The sequence below is a fragment of the Rattus rattus genome, chromosome 1 (assembly GCF_011064425.1).
Source record: "Rattus rattus isolate New Zealand chromosome 1, Rrattus_CSIRO_v1, whole genome shotgun sequence".
Classification (NCBI taxonomy): domain Eukaryota; kingdom Metazoa; phylum Chordata; class Mammalia; order Rodentia; family Muridae; genus Rattus; species Rattus rattus.
Window position 1 is genome coordinate 46,175,325 of NC_046154.1, and position 17,465 is coordinate 46,192,789.

General features: G+C 41.5%; 1 protein-coding gene across 3 annotated transcripts in view; it reads left to right on the plus strand.

Moving 5' to 3' along the window:
• Zfyve9 (zinc finger FYVE-type containing 9) overlaps positions 1–17,465 on the plus strand; it is a 155,035-nt gene that overhangs the window by 97,864 nt on the left and 39,706 nt on the right. For all 3 annotated transcript variants that reach the window (XM_032900566.1, XM_032900575.1, XM_032900583.1), the window contains 3 exons: positions 512–736; positions 3,894–3,976; positions 6,719–6,823. In XM_032900566.1, the coding sequence (XP_032756457.1) occupies positions 512–736; positions 3,894–3,976; positions 6,719–6,823 (413 nt within the window). The remainder of the gene's footprint in view (positions 1–511; positions 737–3,893; positions 3,977–6,718; positions 6,824–17,465) is intronic.

Sequence of the window (17,465 nt, forward strand, 5' to 3'; positions counted from 1 at the left end):
CGATGAACTTCTGGAGTGTGTGAAGGGGCTGGTCCTGCAGATTCAAAGCTGCAGGGTCTCCATGACACAGGGCAACCACAGGAGATCTGAGAGGAGTCTGGTGAAGATCCAGTATTGATGATGCAGCAGAAGCAGGAGGCCTCCAATCAGACCAGTGCCTCACTGCAAGGAAGCTGTCTGGGCAGCAGAGTACACTGAGCTTCCATGTGAGATTTTGGGACAGAGAGAGGTGGACTTCGGGGAATTACTGGCCACCTTAGACCAGTTAGCCACCGTGAAAGAGCTTGTCTCAAAAACAGAAGGAAGATGGCTCTTGTCATCAAAGGTTGACACACACATGTGCACACATATGCAAATACACACACACAGAAAATGAAATTTTTGCAAATATGGCTTTTTCACAGGGGAAGACTGTGAATTGTGTTTGTTGTAGTGTGCTCAGTTTTGGGTAATAATAATCATTTAAAATACTATTGGTTCTTGGTAGAAGATAATGGACCTTTTGTTTTAGGGAGTGTCGTGGGCAGCCTGGGACATTCTTTCTTCAGTCAGAGCTTCCTGGGCAGTAAAGAGCACGGCGGGTTCCTGTACGTGACCTCTACCCACCAGTCACTGCAAGACCTGCTGCTTCCAACACCTCCTTATCTGTTTGGGATTCTCATCCAGAAATGGGAGACCCCTTGGGCCAAAGTGTTTCCCATTCGACTCATGTTAAGACTTGGAGCTGAGTATCGACGTAAGTACAGATGTCGTTAAGGCACACAGCCAGCGCATGTAATTAAATAAAACATGAAGTATTCTGATTCCCCTCTGGTGATACAGTTTAATAAGAAATAACCTTTTAAAAATAGGTATACTAAATATGCCTGAATGTATGTGGCTATAATGAGAAGACTGAGAATACCAAATAGAATGTTCATTGTATTTCTTTCTTTGCAGATTTATTCTTTCATGGTTCACTGATAAAAATATCATATTTAAACAATTAATTTAAAAAGGTATCATTTTTATAGTATATCTTTGCACATATTTGTTATTACTTGATTAGAAACATTTATAAAAATAAAAATTTGTTTTGCTTGACTCCATCTGATAATGGAAACTAGTGGTATTGTAATGACTTTCAATTTGATAAGCTATTCTGCCCATGATTGTAGCTGTGCATTTGTGTGTGTGTGTGTGTGTGTGTGTGTGTGTGTGTGTGTGTGTGTGTCTATGCGTTTTTAAGACAATAAAGATAAATGTAAGCTTTTTTTGGGGGGGGGGGAGCTGAGGACCAAACCCAGGGCCTTGCGCTTGCTAGGCAAGCGCTCTACCACTGAGCTAAATCCCCAACCCATAAATGTAAGCTTTTCTTTAAGTTTTATATCTTCACTTACTTAAAGTGCTATGTCTAAGAATAAGAACCTCGAAGCTCCACCATTTTAGGAAAGTAATTTAAATTTTCTGGTCATTAGTTTCTCAAATTGTCAGGGTTTTGTTTTGTTTTATAAACTGGTGATCTAAATTCTTGCCTCATGTTACACTACATTGTTAAAGGCATAAAGTAAAACAATAAATGAAGCATTATTATATAAACCAAAAATAATGATATGTTCTCAACAAGTCACCTCTTGTACTAGTGTACTGTTTGTCACTGATAAATACCATAGCCAAAAGCAGCGTGCAGAGAAGACTCCAGCTTACAGGGTGCGATTTGTCGTTAAGGAATCCAGGACAGGTGCTCAAGGCAGGACCTGGAGATAGGCGCTGAGACAGAGAGCATAGGAGAGAGAATACTACTTAATAGCTTGTTCCCAGGCTCACCTGTCTAGGGATGGCACTGCCCTCAGTGGCCTGGGCCCTCCTATATCAATTTGCAGTCAAGAAAATGCCCCTACACATATGTGCACAGACGAGTCTCATGGAGACAGTTGAGGGTCTCTCTTCCCAAGTGTATAAAGGTGACAACTACGATTAGCTACTACACCTATATTTTTATTTTTATGTTGTTCATTGATTAAGAATTTAATCGGGGCTGGAGAGATGGCTCAGTGGTTAAGAGCACCGACTGCTTTTCCCAAGGTCCAGAGTTCAAATCCCAGCAACCACATGGTGGCTCACAACCATCTGCAATGAGATCTGATGCCCTCTTCTGGTGTGTCTGAAGACAGCTACAGTGTACTCATATATAATAAATAAATGAAATATTTAAAAAAAATTTAAAAAAAAGAATTTAATCAAGGGGTCCTGGAGAGATGGCACACCATTTAAGAGAACTTCTTGTCTTATAGAAGACCTGGTTCAGTTCCCAGCATCCACACAATGACTTACAACTACTCACAACTCCAGTTCCAGGGGATTCAATGCCATCATCTGATCTATGGGTCTACCACGCCCACACGTGGTACACTCACATACATGCAGGCAAAGCACTTACACACAGAAAAATAAGATAAATACATCTAAACAAATTAAAAGAAAAAATAATTCAGGGCTGGAGAGATGGCTCAGAGGTTAAGAGCACTGTCTGCTCTTCCAGAGGTCCTGAGTTCAATTCCCAGCAACCACTTGGTGGCTCACAACCATCTATAATCAGGTCTGGTGCCCTCTTCTGGCCTGCAGGCATACATGCAGGCAGAAAGCTGTATGATGTATACATAATAAATAAAAAAAATTCTTAAAAAAGAAAAAATAATTCAATCAAGGGCTGGACATGTAATTTACATGTTTAATCCCAGTACAGAGATGGCAGAGGTAGGAGTCTCTGTGAGTTCAAGGCCAGTCTGGTCAATATAGCTCATTCTAGGCCACCCAGAGCTACATAGTGAAACACAGTCTCAAACAAAACAAAACAAAACAAAAAAACCAAACCCCAAAACAAGCTTGGGGGAGGGGGGATGTGACGGGACAAGTCACCTGCTTTTAATCCCAGCCCTCCGGAGGTAGAGGCAGGTGGATCTTTGTGAGATCAAGGCCAGCCTTGTCTACAGAGTGTCAGGGCATCCAACCAGAGAAACCTGTCTTCAAAGAGCAAAAAACAAACAAACGAAAACCATTTAGTTAAAGCGTATGAGGCATTTTGAATCCTGGAAATTCAGTACAGCTAAGATATGATTATAGAATCTTAGGAATCTAGTTAAGGAAAAAATTTAGGATTAAAGTGGCATATTGTGTTACAAACCCATACTTATCTTTAAATTCTTTGGGAGCTCCAATGCAGTCTTGATACTTTTTTTTTAATGTTTTGTTTGTGTATATCTGCATTGGTGTTTTGGCCTGCATGTGTGTCTGTGTGAGGATGTCTGATCTTGGAGTTACAAACAGTTGTGAACTGCCATGTGGGTGCTGGGAATTGAACCGTAGCCCTTTGGAAGAGGAGTCAAAGAACTGTTGAGCCATCTCTCTAGCCCTGGTGATCCTGATCTTGATCGAGGATGAAGGAGTTGGTTAAAAACACTTCTTAGGTGAAGATGGAACTCTAAAGACAAATGAACAGCAAAAGGAAACAGGATTGCCTACAGAGAAAGCAACACGCTTCTTTGTCTTGTACTGTCATTTCAGACAGGAAAACTTGGTCAGCGAGCCAGCTAGGAGTGTCACTAGGTGTCTGGCCTTTCTAAGGAGGGTCTTGACTTTCTGAGTACAAGGGGATTAGGGAGAAATTTGTTTTTCTGGATCAGGCTGCTTCATAGAGCCTGGTGAGTCATCTTAGAATTGCATCAGAAGATGTCTGGTTATCGGGAGACTGACTGGCTCAGGGGCTATCTGTAATACTAACACTTTTTGAGCCCAACATTTGAAAGGTCATAATGAGTCATTACAATTATATTTAAAACTTGTATAACAATGGTGTCTCTTTTCCTAGAAATTCAAGCTTCTGAGTTTAATTTGATAATTTCTCATTTCTATAGTTTACCCCTGTCCACTGTTCAGTGTCAGATTTCGGAAGCCATTGTTCGGAGAAACTGGGCATACCATCATGAATCTTCTAGCAGTAAGTTTCCTTTTATCTATCTTTCTTGTGCTTGTAAAGGAGAAAGAAGAGAGAGATTATTTCATTGTCAGCTGTGCCTCTGCTGCTTCAGGCAGGTGAAGGTTTATACTGGAAGAGAACAGAACATGTATCTGCTTTTAAAAACAGATGGAGCTCTTGGATGAAATAGTACAGGATTCCAGCCCTGATTATACTTTCCCGGTAATGACCTTGGGCGATTCTTATAAGGACTAGAACACTGTATAAATAAAGACCTAGCATTCTGTCTTGGTTCCATTGTAAGAACGGCATCTGCCATCCCTATATAGTTCACTACTGAGCTGAAAATTGACCTAGAGTTATGCTCAGATAAATGCCAATAAGGCTTCTTTTGCTCATGTATCTGTGTACCGACTAGGAGTTACATTTTCCCGTCTGTTGATCTCTCTCATGTCTTTGATGTATGTTTGCAGGCCGAGTGTTTTGTACAAAATTTTAGTCAATTAAATCTCTGCTACATATTTCACTAAGACGAATCTTAGATATTTAGAGTGTTCATGAAACTTCCTATACTACCTTCCAGAACTGCCTGTGAAACTCTGACTAGTCTACGTGAGCTCCACACAAGTTGGCAACCTGAGGCTATCATCAATACTGGCCCTCCCTCTCTCTCTGTGTGTGTGTGTGTGTGTGTGTGTGTGTGAGTGTGTGTGTGTGTGAGAGAGAGAGAGAGAGAGAGAGAGAGAGAGAGAGAGAGAATGTAAACATTCGTGTGTTAGAAGACAACTACAGCTGTCTGTCTTTGGCTTTAACCTTTTTTGAGGCAGGGTTTCTTGATATTCACCATTGCATCAGACTTCTTGGGCTTTGAGTTTCAGGGTTTCTCTCCCTTTGCCTCCTGTCTCCATGTACAGGTTTTGGGATTACAAATACATACGCCACGAGTCAAACTCAAGTCTTCATGCTTTCACAAGAAGCACTTTTACCCACTGAGCCATTTGCCCAGCCCCTTCATCCCTATTTATTAGCTAGTAAGATTATTGCCATACTATTATTGCCTTATTGTTGTTGTTCTTGTTACCCTATTTCCCTCAGCCCCATTAAATTTTTAGTTTGAGATGGTCCCGTTTACTTGTTCATGCTAACTTTATGCTTGTGATTCTCCAGCCTCAGCCTCTAGAGTAGCTGGGATTACAGTCATGAACCACTGTTTTGTTTTTTTTTAACTAGGGGGTGGTGGTGGCAAGGGTGAGTATGTACTGAAAGTTCTTTTTTAAGGAATGAAGGATTTATGTCTGTCTCGGTGGGAAAGTCACAGCAGTGGGAATTAGAGGGAGCTGGTCACACTGTATCCAGAGAAGCAGACCATGACCTCCAGCCATTGAATGATGCCTCCCACAGTTAAATCGGGTCTTCCCACCTCCATTAACTCCATCTAGATAATCCCTCACAGACACATCCAGAGCCTATCCTAATCTAAATAGTCCTTTTCAGGTTTGTCTTCAATGTGATTCTGGGTCTGGTCAAGTTGACTGCATTAATCATCACACTCCTTTACAGGTTAGATCCACCTATCTTTTTAAAACGTCTGAAAGCCAAGTTTTTGTGATTTCAGTCTGTGGTCCTCACCAGTCACAATGCTAAGCAGAAAGATCACCACAAGCTTGAGAGTAGGCACTGTGATTTCAGTGTGTGGAGAGCTGGATATTGTTGTTTTCCCATCTGTAGTCTTGTGTTCTGTACACAGGCAAAGTACTTAGAGACACTTCCTCTTCCCATCCTAGGCTGTATCTCTGAGGTGTTGAGTTCCAGATTCTTAGTCCAGCTATTAGTAGAATTCAGTCATTAAAAATTTTCCTCCTCTGTCATATTCCATATCCAATCCCGTGTTAAATATTGTCAGTTTTTTCCTAATCTGACAGATTTTTGCTCTCTTTTGAACAGTTAACAGTGACCACGTCTCTTCCCTGGATTATTTTTATTATGCATATCTCATCTCCTCTCACTCATCCTTTTTCACCACCTAGTTTTATAAGGAAATAAAAACAGACCAGAAACTTCCTCAGAATAAAAATCAAACATTTTGTGGTATCAAGTGTAGTGACTCAGATCTCTAATCTCCAGCACTGAAAGGCTGAGGCCAAAGAACTGTGAAATCAAGGCTAGCCTGCACAATAACTACACAGTAAGTTCCAAGGCAACCTTGGCTGCATAACAAAACTGTGTCTAAAAAACTAAAAGGAAGAAAAGCAATCTCAGCCCTTAGTGATGACACATGTGAAGCAATGGCTTCAGGCTGTCATACTGTCATCGTAGACTTGACTGGTGCTGGTGCTGGTGCTGCTTCAGCCGTCCTGGGGAGCCACACGTATACTGTGTGTGCCTGCAGTACCCCTAATACCTAGCATGCTGTAGGCAGTAGAGGTACAAGAACAAAACAAGTTAAGAGTCCATACCTACTTGCAAATTAAAAGAAGACAGACAACTAAAAATTGCATATAAAACTTAAGTGGCAATAAATACAGTAATCATTTATTTAATATTATGTGTAAGGAGCAGAAGAAACCATCTGATTTACTGCCTTGTGGGCTTACAGTTAGAGGTAGACTGCAGTGAGGGCTTCCGTTACACACCTTCTCATGGTTTAAATAAGCAAGTTCACCCAGTAGTGACACAGTATTTCTGTTTGTGCTACGTTTACTGCTATGAACCAGATCCTACCATTTTATCATGTTTTGTTCTGCTTTCTTCTGCTTTGCTCAGGACTTCCGAAATTACCAGTACACTTTGCCAGGTGTCCAAGGTTTGGTGGTTGATATGGAAGTTAGGAAAACAAGCATCAAAATTCCCAGCAACAGATACAATGAGGTAAGATTTGTACCATGAAGGCGTTCTTTTCATAATTGAAAATATGAGGACTGGAGAGATGGCTCAGAGGTAAAGAACACTGACTGCTCTTCCAGAGGTCCTGAGTTCAAATCCCAGCAACCACATGGTGGCTCACAACCATTTGTAATGAGATCCAATGCCCTCTTCTGGTGTGTCTGAAAACAGCATAAAGTTTTCAGATACATAAAGTAAATAAATCTTTAAACAAAGAAAAGGAAAATGTGAATAAAAGTAAAAAGTGCATACTTAAAGTAAATTTCATCTTCAGTTGCAGTAAACTCAGTTTATATTCATATTTGACTTATTTCACTTATGTAAAATTTCCTAGTATAAAACAGTGATAATTCCAGACTTTTCTAATAATTAATTATGTCGTTTGATTTCAATGTTGTGATAGTGTTGCATTCTTATTAAAAAGTATAAAGTTAGCTATAGCATAGCTATAAAATTCCTAGTGGAATTTTTCCCTAGTATAACAAATGCTTTGTTGTTCATTAGTTTTGTTTTTTTAATTGAAAATATTTTGACTTCTTTTTCATAAATATTTTCTGATTAAGGTTCTCCTCCCCCCAGTTCCTTCTAGATTTTTTTTGACTCCCCACTCACTCAAATCCATACCCTTTCTCTCTTTCCCTCTCTCATTAGAATGCAAGCAGGAGTCTAAAAAATAAACAAAATAATGTAAGGTAACATAAGATAAAAATAAAACCAAACAAATTGGAATAGGATGTAACACACAAACTATCAGGAGAAAAAGCCAAAGAAAAAGCACAAGAAACACATAGACATAAAGACACAGAAATCCCATAAAAACACAAAACCAAAAACCATGCATGCAGGTGTGTGTGTGTGTGTGTGTGTGTGTGTGTGTGTGTGTGTGTGTGTGTGTGTGCGCGCGCGCGCACACACACACACACACACACAAAAGACCTGTAAGGAAAAAGAAAGAATGAAAACAGAATAATAAAAGTAATTCACAGACAAAGCATTGTGAGATAAGGAACCTCTAGACATACCGTTGAGTTTGTTTTGTGCTGGCCCTCTACTGCTCGCCCTCTACTGCTCGCCCTCTACTGCTCGCCATAGAGGGGTCTATCCTTGAGGGTGGTTTATCTCCCCAGTGAGACTCCATTGGAGAATACTAATTTTTTCTTTGCTGTCAGTTTTCAGTTGGATATAGCTTTTGATTTAGGGATGGTTCTGTGTCCACTTTCCCTCTCAGGGCTAGGACTCTGTCTGGCTTAGACCTGGGCAGGGCTAGTGCATGCTGCCACAGCCCCTGTGAGTTCCTTGTAAATCAGTCTTACTGTTTTAGAAGGACTTGTTTGTGTTCTCCGTCCCACTGCCTCTTACGATATTTCTGTTTCCTCTTCTATAGGAGTTCCTCAGCTATAAGGGAGGGATTTGATGGAGACATCCTGTTTAGGACTGAGTATTCCAAGATCTCTCATTGTCTATACTATGTTCCATTGGAAGTCTCCATTTTTGTTCCCATCTGCTGCAGGAGGAAGTCTCTGATGATGGCTGAGCAAGGCACTGATCTATGTGTAAAGCAGAAGGTCATTAGGAGCCATTTTATTGCTGTAATGTTTCAGCAGAGCAGTAGTGTTTAGAGTCCCTAAGTCCCTGGCCTATCTCTCTAGCCTCAGGTTCTTGGCCATGTGAGCAGTGTTGAGAATGGGTTCCATCTCATGGGATGGGCCTTAGGTCCAGTCAGATATTGGTTATAACACCGGTAGCCTTGTGCCATTAGTACACCAGTGTTTGCCTTTTTCCTTTGGTAGAGTGCAGAGTACCTTCTGAACCATGAACACCAGTTAGTAGGAGCAAAGGATATGAGTGAGCACCAGCTCAGCTTCTAAGTGTGCATTGAGTTGTGTAGTGGTGACTTCAGCCTTAGGGCCTTGCCATCCCTTTGTAGTAAGTGATAGCCTTAGCAATAGCTTGGGTTGTTTTGGGTCCTTGGCCAACAACCCATTTCAGAAACTGGAGGTTTTATTTGGTGATGAGAGATGACTAGTTGGACATACACTGCCAAGCCATCCCTTTTACTGGGTGTTGGGGAATCCAAATTCAGGTCCTTAATGCTTACCCAGCAGGCAGTTTATTTACTACTGAACTGTCTCTCTGCCCAGTAGGTGGTCTTTTTACTCTTAAGTCTGGGCCTTGATCTGCTTTTGCTTTACAGCTTTTCAATAAACTGCTTCCTTATTTAAATACACTTACCTTACTCTTTACTTGCTTAACCCTATTTACTTCTTAAGGACAGACTGAAGGATATTGTCTCTGAATTGATTTTAATTCCTAATGGGTGGGGAGTCCCTGCCAAAACTATGACTGACAGACAAATAATCTACAAGAGACAAGAAGTCAGCTGAATCAGTTCAGCACAACCTAGCCGGTGCTGGTTCAAGAGTCTGGCCCTGAGCAGTTTACTACAAGCATATTTAAGCACAGTACAACTTAGAAAAAAGTTTTCTGCTATAATGCAATACCCTGTGCACAAGGAGGCATAATTACATCAAAACTCAACTGAAAGTACTTGTCACGTCTTCCAAGAAGATAAGTTCTAGAGATGTGTGTAATCAAGTGCCCGGGGAAGGATCTGATGCTGTCTCAGCCATACAGATGATGTAAAGGTCGTTCTGTGTTTGTGGGAGCTTGGGGAGCCCCTGACTGCATAGACAATGCAGAGGTCCACCTAGTCCACCCGTGAGCTCCAGCTCTGCTTGTAGGAGCTTGGTATGGCCTGACTCTTTAGACAGCACAAGTCACTAGGCTATTAATCACTTCCAGTCAGCCTGCTAGTGAAAAGACAACATTTGTTTTGCACTCTTGTTTCCCTCAGAGCTATCTTTGAGCACAGGAACCTTTGTGTTTCCAACAAATTTTTATCTGGAATAGCTTTTTCATGTTGTGTACATTTCAAAAAATTTTTCCCACTGTGTAACCCCAGCTGGCTTGGAACTTGCCTGAGACTCACAAAGATCCACCTGCCTCTGCATGTACTGAGATTACGGGCAGGCACTACCATGACCAGCACGTTCCTAGAAGTTTTTGCATACTATTGATAATCCTGTATTTGTTATTTCATGATAATATTTTTCTGTGTGACTTTTAGTTCTGCGAGGGATATGTCTCTCTTATTTATATGTCTCACTGGTAGCTGCCTAATGCATTGTAGGTTTCCAAGAACTACGTTGCATAACAATATGAACAGGAGGCAGAGAGATGGCTCAGTGGAAGAAAGCACTAACCACACAAGCCTGTCAGTTTGAGTTCAGTCTCTGGAACCTAAATTTAAAAGGACATGGCAGAGTGTGGTGGCATATTCTAGCACTCCTAAGGTAGAGGCCGGCGAATCTGTGAGTTTGAGCCTAGAGTTCCAGGCTAGCCAGGGCTACATAGTGAGGCTTAGTAACAAAGACAGAACATGGAACTGTCCAATGTTCCTTAATTTTTTACCCTTTGAGTACCTAACAAAAGCAGAATTCTGCATATAGAAAATATTTATGAATTGTTGGGTAAATAAATAAATGGCATCTTATGAATAAAGAATGATGCTTACATTCAAAATAACTGAAATTGAAGAAGGATATACTATCATGGTGGCTGGAGCCTGTAATGCTAGCTTTCAGGAAGTGTGGGCAGACATCAGGAGTTCAAAGCCATCCTCAAATATATTACATGTATGTATCTCCCAGTAGACACTCAGAAACCGCATAGTGTAAAGGAGGCTAGAACAGACTAATAGGTTAGTGGGAAATAAGGTTGTGCTGTACTGTCTTGTCTAAAGGCTTCAAAAACCAGGGGAAGAGACTTAAACTTAAATTTGTGTGTGAGCATGGGTGAGCATGTGCGCATGTGGAGATCAACTTTCAGCAATCATTTCTTCACGTCTGCCATGGGGTCCAGAGGTCTGACTCAGGTCATCAGGTTTTATGTCAAGCCCTTCTACCCACAGATATACTTATATATCAGGCAGTTTAGAAAATATGCAAGTGCCTAATAAAATGAGTATGGAAAGTTCACTCTACACACAAGGAAGCTAGGACACAGAGAATGTGTTCTTATATCCAGTATCCAGCAAGTAGTTGAGCTACAGCCAAACCCAAGACAGATCCCATATGTCTGTTAAGATCAGAAAAATGGGTCTGAGATGGCGAGTGTTGAGAGTAGCACTGCTGCTCTTGCAGAAGACATGGGTTGAGTTTCCAGCACCCATAGAAGAAACTAACAAGGGTTTCCTTATATCTCAAGTTGCAGGGGATCCAGTGTGTGTGCCTTCCATGTCATGTACCAGGTACACATGTAATGTGTATTTATACATGCAAGCACTTAAGTGTACATAGTATATAAATAACTCTTATAAGACATAGTGTAAACAAATCAGATAAGGAATAAAATAAACTAGCTGTTGTTGGGGTCTGGGAGTCACCTCACAAACTATGTGAACACCAACCTCAGACAGGGATAGTTTATTGAGCATTAATCCCAGGACTGATCAATCAGGGCTAAAAGTCAGACTTAGGGGCTGATTGCAACCCTGAGCCAGAACTGTACAGGGCTTTAAAGTCCGGAATTCATAAACATCTGTGCCAAGTTATTCCACCAAACGGGATGTAGGGAATAGGGGACATCCTCAGGAACATGTCTCTTTTGTACATTTCTTCTGTTCCCATTGGTTGTGATATTCAGCTGTGGCAGGGGACTTGCCTTGCCTAGCATTCATGTCTTAATTTGCTAACCAGGATGTCAGTTACTCATGTTTGTGTCTCTTTCTACCAAGTAGGATGTCAAGTCCCAGGGAGGTCTTGGGAACTTAAAACTCTACCGGACCCCTACTCAAAATGGAAGCCGTATTCCAAATGGCTTCTTATATTGGTGCAGGTGTCTCTCTTGTGTTGAGGTCCATCCCAGGGGCAGCTTACCGTCCACAGGTGCAGGAAGTGCTGCCCAGTGGTTGGCTCTGGTTCAAGCTTATTGTGGCTAACTCTACAAAGCAGTCCTAACTGACCTCCATTGTGGTTGGCTTCCAAGAACACCGAAGCACAGACCATAACAATATACAACCAAGTCAGGCATGAGAATGTTTCTTAGTCATAGCATATGAGAAAGTTTTCTTGTAACAGTGATATCACCATAAAATGGCCAGCTAGACAAGCAGTGATTACCCAGGCCTGGGACCACAAACATGTACCTCCATGTGTGGTGTATTATGACACTGGGGATTAAACTCAGGGCTTCATGCATGATAAGCAAATGCTTTACCAGCTGAGCTACATTCCTAGTCCTTGGTTGTAGACATTGACTGGTTGGTTGGTTGATTTTTTTTTTTTTTTTTTTTTTTGGATTAAGGCCTCACTGTTCTTCCTTACCTGGCCTGGAACTCACTGTAGATCAGGCTGACCTCAAACTCACAGAGATTACCTGCCTGTGCCTTCTATGTGTGGGAACTAAAGGCATGCACCACCAGTCCAGCCTTAACTAGATTTTAATGTGAGAAATGGAAAATAGTAAAAGTCGTAACAGAAGCATGCAGTATTTCCCAGTAACCAGCCTAGGCTCTATTACGTGTTGGATCCTGTGGGGACTCCGTAGTTATAAGTTAGACTTGGTCCATGGTTCTCATAGGCTGTGGCATGTCCTTAAGCAGCACAATGTGAAGTGGCTGTTTCTAGGATGTCCTTGCAGCAGTTCATTCTATGGTGGAATAGCCAATTGGGAGCATCTTTTTAGACCTTCCTCTAACCCAGGTTTGGATGAAATACAAAGATGAAGATTCATTATCAAAGATCCACATCAGACAGTTGTGGGAATGAACTGTCCTGGCTTAGAAGCCTCAGAGGTGTCAGCAGCTGGAAGTCTGAAATTATGTTTAGCTGTTACTGTTTTTTGTAGTCAAAAGTAGTTGGGGCTGGAGATTTAGCTCAGTGGTAGAGCGCTTGCCTAGGAAGCGCAAGGCCCTGGGTTCGGTCCCCAGCTCCGAAAAAAAAGAACCAAAAAAAAAAGTAGTTTATTAACTTTTATTTCTGGTCATGATGGAATAAAAGATGTTAGTTACTAATGAGTTGACCTTATTTGAAGGTAGGGTCTATTCTATAGCACAGTTTAAACAAAGTAATTAGGGAAGCCATAATACCACATGACTAATACTATGAAGAGAAAATGTAGCTACAGATACATATAGAGGGAAGATGATAAAGATGTAAGGGGACAGAGTAGCTATCTATTGGTTTTTTTGTTTTGTTTTAGAATCATTTATTATGTGTATATAAGTACACTGTAGCTGTCTTCAGACACAGCAGAAGAGGGCATCAGATCTCATTACAGATGGTTGTGAGCCACCCTGTGGTTACTGGGAATTGAACTCAGGACCTCTGGAAGAGAAATCAGTGGTCTTAACTGCTGAACCATCTCTCCAGCCCCAAAGTAACTGTTTTTAATCCACATTAAGAGTTTTAGAATAGGGGCTGGGGATTTAGCTCAGTGGTAGAGTGCTTACCTAGGAAGCGCAAGGCCCTGGGTTCGGTCCCCAGCTCCGAAAAAAAAAAAAAAAAGAGTCTTAGAATAAATCTATGGCCCTTGGTGAGAGAACCTCTGATGACTTTAATACTGGGCCTCCAGCTTCCAGCACTATAAGGTAATCCACTTTTGTAGTTTGTGCCCCCACATCTGTGTGCTTTGCTCAGGGACTCCGGCTTACTAGCTACAAGTGTACTGTAAAAGTTAGTCCAAACCAGTGTAAAGAAGCAAAGGCAGCAGGCAGTGGAGGGTGAGAAGAAGCTCATGTTACCTGTATTTACTGCCTGCATCTTCCAGGCCAGAAGAGAAATAGACAAGACTTAAGCAGACCTGAGGTCTCCCCTAGTTGAGGAGATAGAGTTGAGAATACAGGGAGAGCCTTTCATGGCTAGAATTTGCAGGCAAGTTTACCGGAAATGGAAGAGCTACGGAGATCCACAAGGATTTTGTGTTGGATGCGTGTACATGAAGAAAATGCTGGAAAGAAACAGTAGAACAATTTTCATGGATCCAGGAATAGTTTTTCTACTAACCATGTCATACATAAAATAATGTTACTAAGCCCTCTAAACAAGTTGAAGAGAACTTCAAAAGATGAGTGTCAATGAGGTGGGTTAGTGGACAGAACTTGCTGCCAAACCTGATGACCTGAGTTCAGTCCCCGGAATCTGTCCACATCATAGGTGGAGAAACGGACTCTGGCAAGTCGTCCTCTAATCTACTCATGGCACTCAGGGGTGCATACAAAAGAAATACTTTAAAAATAAACAAGTGAGCCTGTTAAGAGAAGTGCGCTTCACTTTAAAACATTGAATTTCAGGAGAGAAGAATAGGAAATTTCAGGCGGCAGATTAGAAGCTTCCACCACGTAACATGGTGGGTGAGAAAAGTCAGGAGTTAACCACTGCTGAGAAGCAGGTGAGGACAACATCAGAAATCAGCAAGATGGCAGCACAGCGGGACAGGATGGGGAAACAGAAGCCCCCAGGGGCTGCCCAGGGAGAGGGAATGGAAGCTCATCAAAGGATAAGCCAGATGATCTTGGTGGGAAGAGACTGGCGGTCCTGCTGCAGAACAGGCCCATAGTTCTTGCAAGCCTGACTCTAGTTGGATGTTGTCATGAAATAGTGACTCCTGCAGTGGGGCGGATCAGCAGTGGAGAGGAGTTCCATTTTGTCACTCCCTGTGTTTCAAGAAGCTGTGGCCAGACACTGTATTAAAGACTGAGAGCAGTAGTAAGGGAAAATCACAAGTCAGGGAGCCTGTGCCCAACCTGCCATGGCCCCAGGGCAGAGACTGGTGGGGGTAGGTGTGGAGGTCATGTACCAGCACACCAAAAGTTAAGGAGACTTGGCTCAAGCTGAAGGGTACCATGGTTTGTAGACCCACACATGGTGCCTAGTAGCTAGTCTGTTGCCTGAGGAGAGTCTGCTAGTACTAAGCTTTAGGTCAATCAACCTTTGTGCCCAGAGGCTCACTACCACAGGGACTGAGAATTTTGAAGCTATACTGGATATTTGACACCTACAACCTCATCTCCAACATGGTGTTTAATCTGAGTACATTTTCAAACTTTTGGAAATTGATCTACCCATATAGATTTCAGTGCTGTGTTTACTTTCCCTGCTGTCAGTGTACTCAGGACACATCCTATGGCTTGGGCATTAGCTACACTGCATGCAGTACAAACTGGAGGCTCCTTGGAGCGTGGGAGGACCTGCCTACCTGATAAACTACACAGCTAATTGCGACCAGCAGAAGGCTTCGTATACACACACCAAAGAAGCCGCTAAAGCAAAGACAAGTCTGTCCAGTGTCTGACTCCTGTCCAGGGTCAGCACCAGTGCACCTGATAGGAAAGGCAAGAGCCTCCCAGGTAGTCGACACCAGCCCTGCACACCTCTCACCTGCGAGACTCCTGTGTTAGAGGGTCCAAAAAGAAGCTGCTTCAGCATTTCATCTTTCTGTCCCCTAAAAGAGGCTCCCATCTCCTAAATATTCATTATTGAAAAACAAAAACAAAACAAAAAAACCAGCTTGGCAAATTGAAAAAATAAAAACAAATATTCGTTATTAATATTTTAGCATTTTAAACTCCCATGTTTTTATTTTAACCTCTATATGTTTATGTAATTTTACTTACCCATCATCATTATCGTTGGGTAAGCAGACACTTCTTTTTTCCTCTTCATAACATTTTTCTCCATCCTTATATTCTACCTGTTATTTGCCTTGCTTAAATTTCCTTTTTCCCTGCCTTGCTTCTGTCTTTCATTCCATTTACTTATGGTTACTACATTTACCCCCACCCCAAAACAATTTTTTAGCTTCTAGTACATTCAACATGATTTTTCCTAGTTTCTGTTCTTTGGTCATCAGCAGTGTATTAGTCGGTGTTGACCTATTTTCAGTATGTTTTGGTATCTTGTTTGGTCTGATGTTGTTCTTGTCATACAGTTTGTTATTTGTCTTTGGGAGGAACTAAGAATGAGCCCTCAGATACAGGCTGCTACCAAGTAGACCTCTGAAGAGAACCATAGAGATGGCTTTCCAGACACGCAGATCATAACACACAAACAAAAAACAAGGCAACCTGTCGCCTCTGAGTGACACAGTATCACAGTTCCCTGATACCTGATTACCTGATTCCAAAAATTCTGAACTGGTTGAAATGCCTAGGTAGGTAGGTAGGTAGGTAGGTAGGTAGGTAGATAGATAGATAGATAGATAGATAGATAGATAGATAGATAGATAGATAGATAGGCTGAAATAAATAAACACACCAACAAATAGCCTGCTTCTATAAATAACTACAGACTTCAAAGAAGAAGCAAACAACAAGGAAGAAAGGACATTTATAAGATCATGGATCCAAAAGCCACCCAGAGTAAAAAACTAGCAATGTAAATTAGAAATTCAGTAAGGAAATTGAGTTACCTAAACCAAACCAAAGAAAAACAAACAAACAAAGCAGGAAAGTTGGAAGTGAAAATTACAATTAATCACGTATAAATACATAAATAGGCCAGATGGTTGTGATGCATGCCTTTAATTCCAGCATTCAGGGGGTAGAGGTTGGCAGATCTCTGAGTTTGAGACCAGCCTGCTTGACAGAGGAAGTTCCAGGACAGCCAGGGCTACACAGAGAAACCCTGTCTTGGAAAACTAAAAACTAACTAACTAACTAACTAACTAAATAAATAAATAAATAAATAAATAAATAAATAAATACAAATTTAAAAAGTACCATAAAATCATCACTGAGGACCAGAGAGATGGCTCAGTTCAAAAGAACCTTTGCTACTCCGTCACATGAACTGGGTTCACTTCCCAGCACCCTCATCAGTGGCTCAGTCACCTGGAACTCAAGCCTCAGAGCATCCAGTGCCCTCCTGTGACATCTAGAAACATGGACATTAGGGCCATATACACACATGCACAAAAATAAATATTAAACAGCGGAGCTGCAGAGTTGGCTCAGAATGTAGGACCTGAGTGTGGTTCCCAGATCCCACATAGTTTACAGACACCTATAACTACAGTTCAAGGAGGTCCAGTGCCCTCTTCTGTCATCCACGGGCACCAGACTTACTTGTAGACAGACACACATGTAGAAAAAACACTCATTCATGTAAAATAAAAGTAAATAAGACTTTAAAACAGAAAGAAAGCATTAGCAATAGAATAGATCAAGCAGAAGACAAAATATTCAGACATAAATAAAAAATAAGTGTTAGAAATAAAAGAACGTGACCACATGAAGCTCAAGAAGAAGGACAGCCAAAGTGCAGATGCTTCAGTCCTTCTTAAAAGGGGGAACAAAAATATTCATAGGAGGGGATATGGAGGCAAAGTTTGGAGCAGCGACTCAAGGAATGGCCATTCAGAGCCTGCCCCACATGTGGCCTATATATATATATATATATCCGCCTAAACTAGGTAAGATTGATGAAGCTAAGAAGTGCCTGCTGATGGGAACCGGATATAGATCTCTCCTGAGAGACACAACCAGAGCATGTCAAATACAGAAACAAATGCTAGCAGCAAATCATTGAACTGAGAACGGGGTCCCCATTGGAGGAATTAGAGAAAGGAT